At 38.6% G+C, this 17,043-nt stretch overlaps 1 protein-coding gene across 2 annotated transcripts in view; it reads left to right on the top strand.

The window, feature by feature from the left end:
• Positions 1–17,043, top strand: part of ZNF385B (zinc finger protein 385B) — a 407,528-nt gene that overhangs the window by 323,644 nt on the left and 66,841 nt on the right. For both annotated transcript variants that reach the window (XM_069068559.1, XM_069068560.1), the window contains 2 exons: positions 7,127–7,165; positions 11,639–11,749. In XM_069068559.1, coding sequence (XP_068924660.1) covers positions 7,127–7,165; positions 11,639–11,749 — 150 coding nt within the window. The remainder of the gene's footprint in view (positions 1–7,126; positions 7,166–11,638; positions 11,750–17,043) is intronic.

Below are 17,043 nucleotides of genomic sequence, written 5' to 3'. Positions count from 1 at the left end.
TGTGTGTGTGTGTGTGTGTGTGTGTGTGTGTGTGTGTGTGTGTGTGTGTGTGTGTGTGTGTTAGCCAACCCAGCCCATTTAAACCCATTCATTTTACTTTCTCTTGATGAATACATCCCAAGTTGTCATAACTAAACAGTGTGATTCTAGAAGCCTTGGCATTCATCCTTCTGCCAAAGAACTTATTGCCAAATTTGACAATATATGCCTCTTTGTTTTACTGGAATATGTAATATTGTAATATTGCAGAGTCTAGTTTGGATTAGAGAGCAGGGAGTTTTCAGTCTATAACCTTCCCTATCACTTCTAAGCCAAGTCATTCAACACTTATCCTCAAAACTCCTTCACCTAAGCAGTTGCTATTGTTTAAAAATGCTTCCTTGCTAAGTGTATACCCCTCATTTCCCTTGAAAGAGGTTTGACCATTTTTATATTATTTTTTATTTATATTATCACATTATTATCTCCTTGCTGTTTGTCCCTTGTTCTCGAAAAGGACCATGACATGAGGAAGGTGATGCCATGACTTGCAAGGGAATTGGATTTAAGTGAAGTAGGCTGTGCAAGGTCACCAACCTCACTTTCTCCTCAGGAGCCAGCTGGGGCCAGTGGTAAGATATAGATCAGGATGACAGAGATATAGATCATGGCCCCCTAACTATCTTTGAAAGTTATTGAAGTACCTTAAAGATAGGATTATTTGGGGCAGCTAGGTGATGCAGTGAATAGAACACCGGCTGTGGAGTCAGGAGGACCTGGGTTCAGATCCAGCCTTAGACACTTAACACCCAAAAAAACCCCAAAACTAGCTATGTGACCTTGGGCAAGTCACTTAACCCCAGTTGCCCTCCAAAAAGCAAGAAAATAAAGATAGAATTATTTTGACTGTGAGGGGAGGAGGAGTAGTACATGAGTGAGCTTTCACTCATTTTTTTGAATCCTGATCGAGAAACACTTCTCCTATTAGTTTCTAGACTCGTCTCTTTGCCTTTTCACGAAAGGAACTAAACCAACCAAAGCATCATGTTTGCTGTGGAGACATGATTCAGCTCTTTGCCTTAATTCTACTTCTCTACAGAGATAGCAGCAGTTGAAAATTGAGGTTGGGAGATCAAGGTGGGGCAGAAGATGAAAGGCTATCTTTAGCATTTGCACATTAACCAGTTAGGCCTGTCAGTGTTTGCTTTTCCTAACTTGAAGATGAATACGTTAGCAACATTCTTAACTTTACCTGTTACCGTTCAATGACAAATGTATATTAAAACCCAGAAACTTTTTTTGCCAATGACAAATTGTGAATGTGCCAATGACACAATAGTGAAACCTCTGATTAAATTCCATGCCCACTGCAACCTAAGTCTGAAATGTCTTTGTGAAACTGAACTTTTGGAAATGCTCATTGCTGTGCCTTCTTAAATTACCAGTGGCATAATTCCAGCTTTGCTCCATTGTTCTTGACCCCAGGTGACATAGAAAATCACCAGATGCCCAGAGCAAGCCAAAGAAATAGAATATTTTGCTTTTGTGTGAACTATATTTGTTATTTATGATAATAATAGACTGGACAGACTAAATGTGAGCTTACAGACATACCCTTAAATGTCCCACATTGATAAAATAACTCTTTTTCTAGAAATATAATAAATGGCATGAGTGCTGTTTCAGGAAGTGGATTCTGCACTAAGCAAAGAAGAGGGATAGTGAAATTGACTCCTAAACCTGAGAAAACAAAACAAAACAAACAAATTTTTAAAAACATCCCTGTGCTTTTATCACTTACTTTCTCTCCAACATGTTGAGAGCCAACATTCTAGGTTTGTTTCATCTTATCCAATAAAATCATCAGATCATAAAAGTCAGTATAGTGCTTCATACATTCTGTATATAGACCAAAAAAGTCTATCAATGGTATTGTTGAAATTTCAACACCATAAAGTTAACTGTTTTAGAAACTTCAATTGGGAAGGACTCTGGTCAGTAGTTTTCCATTGACAGAGAATGTTGGAATGTCTCGCACCTGCTCAAGTAAGCTTATTTGTCCTTTTGAAGATGAAATTATAACAGAGACTTTGATCTCTTAGTGGATTACCATGATATAGCACTTGAAAGAAAGCCCATGGCAACCCACCTGCCTTTCCTTCTTGAAAACATGGACAGATATGCCCCTGAACATATTGGTTTTTTTTTCTCCAGTCTTCATGTATGTTGAGTATATAGTCCCATAAAATAAAGCTTTTATTGTCTCATCTTGGCAGATTCTCTATGCATTAAAGAAAATCATACACAATTATGGACTGAATATGAAGGCAACTAAAATTATCGTTATCAATCATCCCAAGGCAAAGTTCTGGTTTCCTCTGAGGATGAAAAATGGAAAGTTTCTGGGCAAGTAGGTGATTGCCTCATAAAAATAGTGGGAAAAGGAAATTTAGAGAAACTGACTAGATCTACATTTCAGTTCTACTTAGAAATATTTATTCATTGATGACCATGGGCAATGAATAAGTACTACAAAGGTGAAACATTGCACATACTTCATTAAGAAGTTTATAGCCTTTTAGGGAGGGGGAGAATGCAAATATACAAGTAGTTACTTTGCCATAAGTTCAAAGTAGAAATCCAAAATAGAATAAATTTGCAGCATAGGAGGTGGAGTGAATTAGGGATGTGGTTTTGGAAGGGAAGGAAGGACAGGGAGGGGAGGAGGGAATTGGTTTAGGGGGCTATTACAGCAGTTCAAGCAAGAATTGGGGGCTGGGCAGTAAAGCTGGAGAAGAGGGGGGATGAGAATGGGAGAGATTACAAAGGTAGAATTGAAGACTTGTTACTGATTGGATGCAGGCATTACAGAAAAGTCCCAGGTGACTGAAGTCCAAATATGAGCCACTGAGAGGAAGGTAATTAGTATCATCAACAGATGTAGAAAAGATTAAAAGAACAGGTTTGGGGAGAAGATGGGGAGTTCATTTTTGGTCTTGGAATAATTAATTGCAAGGGAATATCTTACCACCAGAAGCACTTAGGAAAGGGATGCACAGCCTTTTGACATATTAGATTGTGTGTGTTTACCATAACTTCCATAAAACGAAACTAACGTATCTCAGAATTCTCACCCTCTAGAGATAATAGAAAATACATGACTCTTTTTATTCTTGATATAGATCCTAAGTTCCTGTTCCAGACTTCATCCAAAGACATTTTTGCAATTGTCTCTTGTCAAAGTCACACACACACATCTATTGTGGGCAAAGACTTAATTAACTTTTTATGACGAGGCAAAAATCTTGACAATAGATGTACCACTTGTTGGAAGTTAAAGGCAGTGGTGATTTCTTTTGTTTGCAGTGAAAACATTACATAAAAATCAAATACTGTATTTTGGTTTTCTCTGAATAGTCCTCAAAAGAGAGAAGGGGAAGTGGGTCAGTCCAACACCATTCATTTACATAAAAAAAAAGTGAGTAACTCCCTCTAGGGCTCATTTGTCGTGGAATATAAAGCCCCTGGTGACAGCCCCCAGAGGCCTGATTGGCTGCCCTGATGAGGGGTGGAGCAGTTCAGCTTCACTTCCACTTGGTGGCTCCCTGGGGAAGTGGGCAGAGCTGCATCATAGAACCCTGCCCCAAATCCCCACTGCAAGCACATGTTGCCAGCTGTCTGCCAGCCAGAGCTGCTAATAGCCCTACAGTGTTCAGGTAAAAAAAAAAAAATAGCTTTATCAGGCAGACACTTAGGTAAAATGTGACTTCTCCAGCCTACTCTGCCACATCTGTTATGACATTTAAGCCTTTTTTGCAAGTGTGCTAAATGTATATCCTTTAAGGGTAAATCTATCTCTGCAGAGAAAAAGTACATGGATTTTATTTATCAGCCGGTCTTTCTTTGCCACCTTTTTGTTATAGTAATAAATTGGGAGCAGGGGTGGAGGACAGAGACGGGGGGGGAGGGGGTGAGGAAAAGCCCCTTTCCAGATGTTGGCAATTAATAGAATCAAAACAATGGCAAGAGAAATGGGTGGCTTACCTTTTTTTTGATCACCGATTGTTAAGAACCTCCTCTGTACAAGGTCCTGCGCGGCAAAGTTCCTGTTCATCTTGTTCCTGGTCTGTGACGCCCCCTATGGAAATACGATGTCAGCAATGTGGAGCTAAGGTTACAAATGATGAAACTGCCAAATAAAGGAACAAGATAACATGTGCTCCCACTATAACATCATAGACTTCATTGCTCACGTAGTATGCTAATTTAGAATTGAAAATGATGCAGAGCTGTGGTGTGGGTGAGTTAACTTTGCCAATAAAAGGAAAATGTTTGCATTTCTTGACCTTTGAGGGGAGAAATTTGCTGTCTTGCCATTTGTATTAGTTTTCCTGTATTTAATTTTCCAGGACTTAAGTAAAACAGTAATTCAAAGGTATGTGGTCAGAACTGAGCCAAAAACCAATTTCTTGGAGCTTCCAGAAGCACTTTAATTTATGAAGCAACTGTCATTTGACATAAATTTATCTTCCTGAAGATTCAGAGTTTTCAAGATTTATTTTTCACAAATTCTTCTGTGAAAATGACTAGCTAATAATTGAGAAAAAGAAAGGGATAAAGCAGAAGTATTTTTTCCATTATATTCCAGTAATTTGATAAAGACCTTAAACAGAACTTTTTTCACATTTCCAGAAAGCCATTAGAAGAGTTTGATGAATGACGGCATTTTGCACTAAGTCTTATGACAGGTACTAATTCTTGGTTTTGTCTGCCAAGTGGGTGTGTGTAAGCATTCCAATACTGCATATGTCTGTTATTCAAAGCCAGCAATTATTAGGCTGAAAAGCTGTACATGTTGCCCGAAGGTTAGACTTAGAGGAAATGAATTTTTATGTTGTGGCGAAAAAGATATAGATGGGACACAGGGGGAAACATTCTTTACCTCCCCTGTGAAGCCTCCTAAAGCTAACTATTGTCCACACTAATAAGTACAACAAAAAGTTTACATGGAGGTGGAATAGATATCTATCTAAAGGAGTGGGAATTTAAGGGCAAATAGGAAGTCTTCCCTGACACCCCCACCCCCACTTCCATTCTTACCAATGCCCCACGTCGTTTTTAGAAGTAGCAAAGCTTCTCTGACCTTCTTCATTCAGGGGACATAAAACGAAAAGCTTCATGGGTAGAGTAAAACGGACAAATTCCCACTCAAGTGTGAGTAACTGAGAAAAGATCATTTCCTACAGAAGGAGTATTAAGAGGAAAGAGAAAAACCATTCAGTACTTGAATGAGTTAGGACAGGGATAGGGAACCTGTGGCCTTGAGGCCACATGTGGCCTTCTAGCTCCCAGGATGTGACCTTTTGACCAAGTCCAAGTTTTACAGAACAAATCTTTTAATTAAGAAAATTTGTTCTGTGAAGTTTGCATCCAGTCAAAGGGCTGTACTTGAGGACCTAGAGGCCACATGTGGCCTCGAAGTTACAGGAGTTAGGAGATAGAAAAAGATGTAGAAGAAAGAGGCTTTTGAGTAGGAAGACAAGCTTCATCTCAAATCTTTGACTAAGAGAGAATCCTGCTACCATTTTTGCTTTGTCAAGTTCCATGGCCCGCAAGTAGAGTTTGTACTAGTTTTGATGTATAGCTGGCTTATATATTTCTTATATTTTTGGTATATCTTGCTTTATCTGCATAGTAGGCTTATTATAGGCAGAAACACACTTCCTATTTATTTCCCATCCCTCATGGTATTTATTATAAGTGTTTGAGAAATGCCTTATTCAATATTTGTTCAAGTGTTTTGTTAACAGTCAAATGAGGTTAATAATGGAATCACAATTATGGTGAGGCCTTGTAGCTTTTAATAAGGGTTTCCAGAAGCAGCCTCCAGTAGAAATACTGGCTAATAGGCAATCCTCTTGACTCTGAAGGTGCCTCACTGATACGTAATTCTGATGATGCAGCCACCTCACCTCTCTTTTCCACTGTTTTGACTGGTGGCTGAATGCATTTTGAGACTTTAATGGAGATATTTTGGGATGCAACTCAAATTCTACTCATTTGTTAGTGCAGTAGCGATAGCAACTGTCTATTCCTGGACATAACTTTCAAGGATTGGTGGTAATTTGCTTGCCTTCAGGAGTAGAACTTAGCACCACCACTAGACATTGTGGGTTGCTATAGCGTTGTACTTAGCTGGAAAATACACACACACATATTACGTGAACATGCATGCATATATACATACATATATGTATTATGTATATATGTATATCCATACATATGTGTGTATGTGTATATATGTCTCCTTCTTTACGTGTTTCACAATTTAGGGTTTGTTTTTTTGGAAAAGCATGCTTGTTGACATCCTATACTTCTCAATTTGACTTTATCAGAAAGGAATGTTTCATTCCCATATAACTAGGTTATATTTTGTGTTCAATAAAGACCCTTGCTCAGATGCTTGTACTGAGCAACCTAGTAAAAGGCAATGTGACATGAGTGACTTTGTGCTATGTCATATGACACTAAAAATCTTTAAGTAAAAACAAAAATTACATAGGTTTATGGTTCTCCTAGTCTGTGTTGACCACACCAAAGGGAAAAGCTTTGCATACATTATTATCTTGATATTAAAATTGCAGTGTATGTTTTCCTAAGACCAGTTTCATTAAGTAATTTAATAGTGTATTTGTCCATAACCAGCTTCCAATTATTTCAGTCTCTCTCTAGTAATGACCATACTCCATCTTTCATTTTTAGTACTTAAAAGCTCATTGGCCTAATGGTTTTTGCATTTCACTCCAGCATAATTTTCATTGAAAAAGCAACAGGTCTTAACTCTTTGTAACCCTGGAGAACAGTACCAGCATTTTAAACCAGAGATGAAACAGATACTGGAAATCTGTTCTTTCATCTTTCTTCCTCCCCTCCCTTCCTTCCTTCTTCCCTCCCTTCCTCCTTCCCTTCCTTCTCTCCTTCCTTCCTTTCTTCCCTTTTCCTTCCCTCCTTTCTTCCTTCTTCCCTCCCTCCCTTCCTTCCTTTCTCTCTTCCTCTGTTTTTATGTTTCACTTAGATAAATGTGCCTGCTAGCACAAGGTTCAAGTTCTATTCACCTGTGACGACTTTTAACTTTTACTTTTTTTAGAAAAGAAGAGACTTGTTTGGGACCAATAAATTCTATCAGGTAAGGACTGCTGGTAGTGGAGTTTTCTGACAGAATATTGTTTCCTCTTTTTTTGGAGGCAAACTTCTAAAGGTTAGAGCAAATAATGCTGTTTAGCAACAAATGCTGATTCTATCACTCCTCCAGTGGCTTTTATATACAGTGTGAACTAACATGAAATGTCCCTGGTTTTTGTAATAAGACCATTTATTTTTGTAACCTTACCACTAACTGTAGAGTAGTGCCAAGATGTACGTTGTGTGTGTGCATGAAATCCCTGAAGCACCTGTTCATTTTTTAACAAGAAAATGCCCCCCTAAATGCTGGGATAAGCACCTAGTGAAAGCCTGAAGATGAAGGAATTTTGTGGATGTAATAATCTTCAGTTATTCAGTTACCTTTTATATTTCATCAGTAAAACATCCTGATTCCTAGCCTTATCCAAACTGAATCAAATTTAGCATATTTCAGAAATCATAAAAATATTTCTAGAAACTATATCCATCCTAAAAACTGATAAATAAATGTAAAAAGAATTACCATTGATTCAATTACACATTTCTTATGATTGCAGAATCCTGACATCACTTTAGTTGAGAAAATAATCTTTAAACTAGTCTATACCTGGTTTTTAACTTTCACCTGATTTTAGAGGTTGGTAAACTTTGAGAAAATAAAAAATTCAGATATTACCCATTGTAGACTTTTTAAAAAAATGTTAAAACACCCTTATGTTCCTGCTTAGTCTGTAGCCTACTGAAATAACTCAGGTATTTGTAGTTATTGCATCAGAAGGCAAATATTCAAACATTGGCTAGACAGTATTGCCTCTTTTAGAAGTATGAAATTATTTGGCAAAGTGGGACATTCTTTTTTGTACCATTTAGAGTCTTTTACATACAAGTGATGTCTCAAAATATATTCTTAGGCCAGCACTATAATTATAGACATCTGTGATAAATAACCAAGAAAGGGAGATATAAAGAGGTTTTAGGCAGGGAGGAAAATTGTACCCTTTCCAAGTATATTTGAAATGAAATGTAGACAGGTGGGAAGTAGAGGGAATCAGTTCCAAGTCAAAAGCCTGAAGGAGAAAAATTCCTGTATAATTAATGGACAGGTTGTTGGAAGGATAGAGAAAATAGTACTACCACATACATAGTCAAAGGCTACTCAGTAAATGTGATTTATGGTCATGATAAAGTTTGTGTCTCTAAGTGGGAACCATCTGCCTTCTTGGGAGGCTTCTTGGGATCCTCAAGTTCTAATTCTGTCTAGGACAATGAGGGAAACCTGTTGCTTTGCTTCTCCTGGAAGCTGGTCAGCAACTCATAAGCAATGGAATTAGACTTTTGGGCCTTAGGTGAGAAAAAAAGTGTTTTCTTATCGAAGTGTGGTGTGAAATAATTTGGCGAAGTAGAACCACTAGTAAGGAAAACCCCACTCTGATGCCATTGTGGTGGTCACTGGGCTCTTGAAGACTATTATGGGCAGCACAGTACACTGGATTTGTAGGCAAAGGACCTGAGTACTGTCATTTAACTTCATTTAACCTCAGTTTCCTTGTGTATAAATGAGCAGATTAGACCAAGATGACTTGGAAGGTCCCTTCTGGTTCTAGATGGAATGATCCTATAATTCTAGGTTTTAACCAGTTTGAAAGCTGTGACTGTAGAACAGTGACCAGCTTGGGTATCAGTTGTTGGAAGTCCAGCCTAGCTAAGGGCAACGAGGTTCACAACCAGAAAGTTGGCTACCACATGATGATTAAAAAAAAAATTTTGTTATTTTGCCCTGACAACTCATGAATCTTTCAGAATATCACAAGTGCTGTAGAAAAGCAATGCTAGCTATGGATAAGAGTTCCAAGGCACAGCCCTGCTTAACCTGGAAATTTTGAAAGCTTTTTCAAGATCTGTCAAGTTTCAAAAGATTGCTTCTACTCCAGGGAGATGTCAAGACTATGAACAGTGAAGAAAGACTGGTATAGGGTTCCTGAAGACACAAAACCAGCTTTCTGCTAGCTGCATCTTGGGTCTGATGTTGCTCAGCTACTGATTCCAGATTCAGAATGCTTTGCATAGGCTGAAATCATAAACATCTCTCTCCTAAGACTACCCTGTTGTGAGACAAAATTTTGTTGTTTGCTTAAGATATTTGAACTCCAGAGTAAAGGTGCTTGAGGAACAAAACATATTTTTGAATCTTTAATACAATTTGGTACTAGTTGTTCACAGGAGAAAATAGTAATGCTTCATACTTACGGTGGGCTAAACTGGTTTGTCTATTTCTGTGCACTCCAACGTAGCAAGCCCAGTTCTGTGGCCTGGAAGTGGATTAATGACAGTGTTGAGTGTATGTATTTGCAAGTAGAAATTAACACTCACTATAAATACTTTAAGTACCTTAGGATTTTTTTGACCCAGAGGATGAATATGAAAATGTAATTTAATACATTTTAACTGTAACTTTAAAAGCAGGTTATAAAATTCCCAAATGTTTTTGTCACCCAAAATAATTATGCATAGTAGGTGTTGAACAAATTTTTATTCTTTCAAAAATTCTTTTGAACATCTGAGGGCATTGGGCACCCCCCTCTTTGAGCTACTCACAACTATTATTTTTGTGAACTTGTATTTGTATGAAATTACAGAAAATTCGAGCTGCAACATACCCTAGAGATGATCTAGTTCAGCCCCTTCATTTTACAGATGAGAAAATTGAGGGCCAGGGAACTGAATTTACTCACCAGGGTCACACATTATGTTAGTGGCAGAGCTGGGATTTCAGTGTCCAGTGCCACTCTTCCCCTCCGCCCTCCATCTTAGTGTGCTGCTGACTGTCAGAATCTATGCTATAGTCTTATGACAGAAACAGTCTACTCATTCATACTGTAAACCAGTGTTGTGTCAAAATCAAAAAGAAACAGGAGCCATAAAACTGTATATAAGAATTCCTGTAGGTCACATATTGCCTTAGAAAACTACATATTCACATTATCTGTATTTTATTGTATTTGTATTTATTTTGTTAAACATCTCCCCATCACATTTTAATCTGGTTCAGACTCCACCCAGGAGTATTGTGGATAGCCTGAACCAGAACTGGCCACATGTTTGACACATCTGCTTTCTTTCTCACATGTTACAACATTTTAAAGTTCCATTTCTTAACATTGCACTTTCTTAAGTTGTAATCACATAGAGAGAGATACGGTGGCGTTCAACTAAGTCCCTTCCACATGTGAGGTCCATACATTTTTGGTTGAATTAAATTGAGTTTCTCATGTTTTACAAAGATTATCAGCTACTTTGAGGGTAATGTTGAAATTCCTGAGACTTCATTCACTTGTATGAGTTTGTTTTTGCATTGTTCTCTCTGTTTGTAACTGACATATCATTTTTGCTGAATTTGAAACTGACAGATGTTTGAAATTACTGCATTAGATCCAGGGTTTTTAACCTGGGATCCATGGACAGATTTCAGGAGGTCCATAAATTTGGATAGGGAAAATTTCCATCCTTATTTACACTAACTTCTCATCATCCATAGGTTTCTATAAACTGCCAAAGGGAGAGTCCATGACCTACATAAGAGAAAGTTAATTACCCCTGCTTGGGAATGGCATCAGGTCCACAAGAGAGAGCGGATGTCACTCTGCACTCAACATTGTTTCTTTTAGTTTTTCTTTCCCTTTGGCATGATACATCTTTTTCAGAAGAAGTACCTTTTTTTGTTTCTTACCATGCATATCTAACACTCTCTCCTAAATGAATTTATATTCTTGCTGAGTAGCTGAAAAAAAAAGTATCATCTTATTAAAGGCTTGAAATATTGACGTACTATGTATCTATGAGATCAATATTTAAACAGTTTGCATGCTGAACATTTTGGTGTGGGAGCCTCTTAAATGAAGTATTGTGACATGTGTTTCATCTCTGATTGATACTTTGGAATGAGTGAGTAAAAATGATTAATTAACATCACTGTAAAATACAGATTAACCACTGTAAGTTTAAATTGGAGTCTTCTGTGATGTGAGCATGCTATTTAAAGTTTTGCTATGAATCAATCAATAGTTAAGAAACTGAAATAACTTTTGTTTTCTTATAAAAATGCTAACTTAGGTACTCTGGAATTACTTTAACTACTCTTTAGTGTCTGGGGGAAAATTAACATCACTCTAGTCCATACCCCGGGACCTCATGTTTTGTGGTTACCTAAAACACTGGTGGTATCTGAAGACTTGTAATCTAGGAGGCACCTGTCTTTTGACCTGGTGATTTTGTGGGGATTTCCTGTGCTCTGATTCATTCCCTGCCAGTCTAAATGTCTGAGATACCCTATGTAGCCACAGGGCTTAATTTTATAGCACAGATCTAGAAAAAAATTTAACAGTAAGATCCTGAAGGAAAAATAAGAATATTTAAATTGTTCACACAATTCACTCTCCTTTGAAGTTATAAATGGTATATTTTCTCATTTGTTCTTTAGATGGATCCTGTGCAAAAGGCAGTCATAAACCACACATTTGGAGTATCCATTCCCCCAAAGAAGAAACAAGTTATTTCTTGTAATGTCTGTCAGCTTCGTTTTAACTCTGACGTGAGTATCACCTTTTCATTACTCTACTAGATAGGTAGTTTGTGGAGGGAGGAACCTAATGAGTCTCATTACAGAAATCCATGCCCCTTTGAGCCCTCTCTGGGAAGTGTGACATTTTACCCACTCATGTTTGCTGTGCCAGATTTCCAAGGTTATTAGCATCAGCCCTGGAAACCTGAGAACCAGATTAAGTGATCAGTAGGAGTTATTAGGGACATTTTCAAGTGACCTGCAATGCATGGCATTTTATATTTGATCCTACCTATTAAAGTTGCTCGACAAAAACAAAACAACAACAGCAAAAATACCTGAACTGAGAAAATAGGAAGACAGGTTTGGAAACACCCCATAGGAAAGAGGAACATGAAATTATAGATTCCTTAAGAACCCCATTCATTTTATATATATCAAACCCTACATTTTCTTTATTTCTACAATACTTAAAGAGCCTCAATTTCCTGGTTTGGGTAAATATCTCTAAGCAATGCAAATTGCAGTCCCTCCAGGCCTCAGTAGATGGTCTTCATGAGTCCCTGTAGCCCTAACGTTCATCACCTGGCAGCCTACATTTTCTCTCCACACTAAGGTTGGTCCTCCAATGATGGAGACATAATTCACTGTATTCAAGTTCTTTCCAGGTTTGTTGGAACCAAAAGAATTGACAAGAACCCAAAGTCAGCTCTAGGATATGGGGAAGCATTGGCACAGGGTTAAAGTACATGCTTTGTATTTTGTTATGTAGGTATTCATCTAAAAGGGTGGAGAACCTGCAGCCTCAAGGCCACATGTGGCCCTCTAGGTCCTCAAGTGTGGCCCTTTGGCCAAATCCAGGGGCTGCACTTGAGAACCTACAGGTCCACATGTGCCTTAAGGCCACAGGTTCTCTACCCCTGGCTTAAACTTTTAGATAAACACACTGTAAGTTCAGAAGTCTTAACTGTGGGGTTTTATAAGAGTTCTTCGACCATCAGCCAAAGACTGAGAAGAAACATTATGCATGGTCATGTTAAGAAGAACAACTTGCCATCACAATTCATTCAGTTCATTCAATCATTCATTCAACAAGCATTTATTTCCAAAAGTAGAGCAAACTTACCACCTCATTCATAAAATAATAACTGATATTTATAAGAACTTTCAAGTTTACAGAGCACTTTATACTTTGTTGATGTGCATGACAACCCTATGAGGTAGGTGCCTTTATTATCCCCATTTTACAGATAAGAAAACTGAGGCTTAGAGATTGTAAGTAATTCACCCAGCTTGTAGTGGCTGAAGTCTATCCCCACAATGCTTTGCCTCTCTGGATTCATTCAATAAACATTTGTTAAGGTGCTGACAACACACACTAATTAAGGGTATTGTGCTAAGTGCTAGGTCAGGATAAAGTTCTAATAAACCCCAATCCCTGTCCTACTGGAGCTCCTACTGTGGTAGGGAGATAAGATCCAAACACAGATAGCAATAACATACAATATTACATGAAAAATATGTTTGAGACATGTAAAATTAAGTCCTTGTTTCAGTACCCTCAGGCATTTTTTTGTTTCTTTATACTTTGTTAAGGACTAAGGGTGGACTCTGCTTATCATGTCAAAGGGTCTAGCTCAAAGTTCTTGTGGGATGGGAAGAAGTTAACAAAAATCATCTAAAAATAATCCAGCATCAATCCTCGCATATGATCTTTCATTGGGTAAATACCATATTGCCTGTTTTGAAATTTTCATCATGGAAGCAGTGGAGTTAACCTGACCTTGAGAACTGAGGAACCTGTGTACTAGTCTCCGTTCTGTCACTAACAAGGCGGGTGACCTTAGACAAGCAATTTAAACTTTGTGCATCTCGTTTTCCTCATGAATAAATTAAAGCAGTGGACTGAATGGTTCCTAAGGTCCTTTTCAGTTCTGGATGTGCATTTGTTTTCTTAATATCTGTAAGGAAGTTAGCATCTATTACTCTTCTCATTAGGGAGCTAGGTGGCACAGTGGATAGAGTGCCAGGCCAGGAATCAGGAAGACTCATCTTCCTGAGTCCAAATCTGGCTTCAGAAACTTCTTACCTGTGTGATCCTGGGCAAGTTACTTAACCCTGTTTTCCTCAGTTTCCTCATCTGTAAAATGAGCCAGAGAAGGAGACAGCAAACCCACTCCAGGATCTTTGCTAAGAAAACCCCAAATGGGGTCACAAAAAGTTGGACATGACTCAGCAACAACAACAAAACTCTTCTTATATTTCATATGTGGAAACTAAAAAGTTAGACAGGTTGCTGAGGAATCTTGTTTAAACGTCTTTGGGAGGGTCAGGGAAAGTCAGTGCATAAATGCTCTCTATTCCCTATTTCTATTGAAGGTACCTCTGCTCTGCCAGTCTCCCAAGCTTCATCACCTACATGCCCTCCTCAGCTCTCCTTCACCTCCAATATCAAATAAGTCACTATATCTTACCCTTTTTACCTCTACAAAATCTCTTACCTCTGGCCCTTTATCTCTATTCATATAGACTCCACCTTTATCGAGGCTCTTTTTTTCCTCTCTTGCTATAGCAGCCTTTTAATTAATCTTTCACCACTGCAGTCCATCTTTCTCTTAACTACCAAAGTGATTTTCCTTAAGCAAAGATACAACCACGTTATTCCCATAACTCAGTGAACTCTAGAGGGTCCTTATTGACTCTAGGATAAAATATAAACTCTATTTAGCTTTTAAAGCTCTTCACGACACAACTCATCTTTCCAGATTCATTGCACTTTACTACTCCTTCCAGACCCTCTAATCCAGCCAAACTGGCCTTCTCTCCCAAAATTGCTGTTCCTTTGCATTGACTTCCTTCCTTTCCTGAAAGGAACCCCTTCCTCACCTTCATCTTGTAGAATCCCTCTCTCTTCCTTCAAGGTACAGCTTCAGCAAAACCTTCTCCATGAAACCTTTCTTGATTTCCCTGACTGATAGTGCCCTCCCTCCCAAACTATGTAGTATTAAACTACTTTGTATTTTTAGTATTTATTCTCTTTATTTTTTACATATACAGCCATTCAATAAAACATGTGTTAAGTGCCTACTCTGTACTAGACACTGTGCTAAGCACCAAGCATATGAAAAGAGACAATTCCCTGCCTTTAAGGAATGGGGGAGGCAACATGTAAACAAATATATGAAAAGCAAGTAATATTTAGAATAAATAGGGAATAATTGACAGACAGAAGGCACTAGAATTAGTGATTTGGTTGGGAAGGCGACAGTTGGATTTTAGTTGTGCCAGGGAAGTCAGTAGTCTGAGCAGGGGAGGGAAAGGATTCTGGGTGTGGGGAACAGTCAAAGAGGCTATCTGCATCGGAGAGACGGGATGTCTTATTTGTGAAATAGCCAGGAGGCCAGTGTCTGTGGATCAAAGGTACCTGTCAGAGTCAGGTGTAAAAACACTGGCGAGATAGGAGGGGGCTAGGTTACCAAGGGTTTGGGATATTTAAGTCAGTGCCAGACATTTTTTGTGCCTTTACTACTAGAGATATGTGTCAAGAGACTCATAAGAAATATGTATATGGTTGTTGATGACTTTGTTAAATTGGACTCCCTCATTAAATTTCAAAAAGCTCCGTCAATAATGGAGAGCAAAATTATATTTCTGAGTCATGCTTAGGCTCTCATTGGCCAGGCCATGGTGCCTTGATGGTAAATCCATGGTGTGACATATATATGTTCACAGTATTTAGTAATGCTGATATAATCTGCATAGCTGAGCTCTGACACTAAATATGTTTTATTTGGAGGAATGCTTATTTTGTAATTAACCTATTTACATTTTAATACAAGAAAATTTAAAAGATGCTTGTCCTTATCTCCTTTAATAACATTTCTAAGTCAATACAAGACTGAATTGGTTACTCTCTTCAGTGTAGAAAATGTTTATTGAAAAATCTGGAAGGCAGATTTGAACAGTAAACTGAATTCTGCAGTTCCACATTCCTTAAATAAAAGGTGCCATCACAACCCAGTGTGACCTATCTTACATGCCCCACTGCCTCCTTTGTCCGATTTTCTGTCATCTCAGGGTAGTACAACATTATTGGAAAGCCAAGGCCACCGATTTATTTACACAATATAAAGTTATGCAAATGAGCAGGCATTAATCACAACCATTTCCCAAATGAACCTTTACAAATTAGCACCCTTAACTTTGCCAGTAGGCAGGCATCTAGCTTTAGGAATAATATGCTTCTCCAACTGAGTTCCAGCCATTTTCCTGTCCATATTACTGTCTATCCCCTAACCTCCCCCTCCCCTTCTTCTTGGGCCTCCTTCTGTACCCAGAGGGTTAGAGGCATGAGCCCTTGTGATGAGTAAGAACATTCTGATATGAGACTCAGTTCTCTTCCTACCCAATGTACTCGCAAATACTGATTACTCCAGAATTGATAACCTTAAATCAAACTCCCTCCCTGTCTGTTTGGAAATTCCATTTCTAAGCCAGGCTTCCCATAGAAATCTCTCCTTCAGAACTGTGCTGGATCTTATCTCAGAATCTGTTACCTTGCTCATTATTTGCATACAGGCATCAGTTGGATTATACCCAAGATGAGCAAAATATTTTTTTCCTTTTTTTCTTATTTCCCTTTTCTCTCTCCCTCCTCCTCCCTCCCTCCCTCTCCCCCTCCCTGCCTCTCCCCCTTTCCCTCTCCCTCCCTCCTCCTCCCTCCCTTCCTCTCCCCCTCCCTGCCTCTCCCCCTTTCTCTCTCCCTCTTCCTCTTCCTCTCCCTCTCTTTTTCTCTCTCTCTCATCACTTTCCCCCTCCTTTTTCCTTGTCTAGTAGCCCAAACTTGTCTCATTTAACTGTTCATACTAATGCCTTGGAAGAACAAAGTGGGGACAGTGAGGTATGAAGGAAGGCGAAGGCGGAGGTAATGATAAAAGAGGAAGTTATTGTGTTTCATTATAAGCTTACTGAGCTGCTACTATCTTACCCTCCTCTCACAAAATCAGTGCAGCTTGACCTCCTCTAATGAAATATACAAATAAACATTTCTTTGGGCTGCCTGTTTTAAACCTGAAAAATATTTGAGTGCCAAGTATCATCAAAAGCCAATTGTATCATTCTGCCTAGCCCTTCAAAGGCAAATAAAAATTTGTGCACCTACCTAGGGGCTGCTAGGTGGCACAGTGAATAGAGCAACGACCCTGATGTCAGGAGGACCTGAGTTCAAATGTGACCTCAGACACTTGACACTTAACTAGCTGTGTGACCTTGGGCAAGTCATTTAACCCCAATTGTCTTGCCTTTCCCCCATCATCCTCCCCCCC

The sequence above is a fragment of the Petaurus breviceps genome, unplaced genomic scaffold (genome assembly GCF_028583685.1).
Source record: "Petaurus breviceps papuanus isolate PSGF00001 unplaced genomic scaffold, PetGlider_PUasm1.0 90763, whole genome shotgun sequence".
NCBI lineage: Eukaryota > Metazoa > Chordata > Mammalia > Diprotodontia > Petauridae > Petaurus > Petaurus breviceps.
This window is presented reverse-complemented; position numbering and strand designations above follow the sequence as displayed.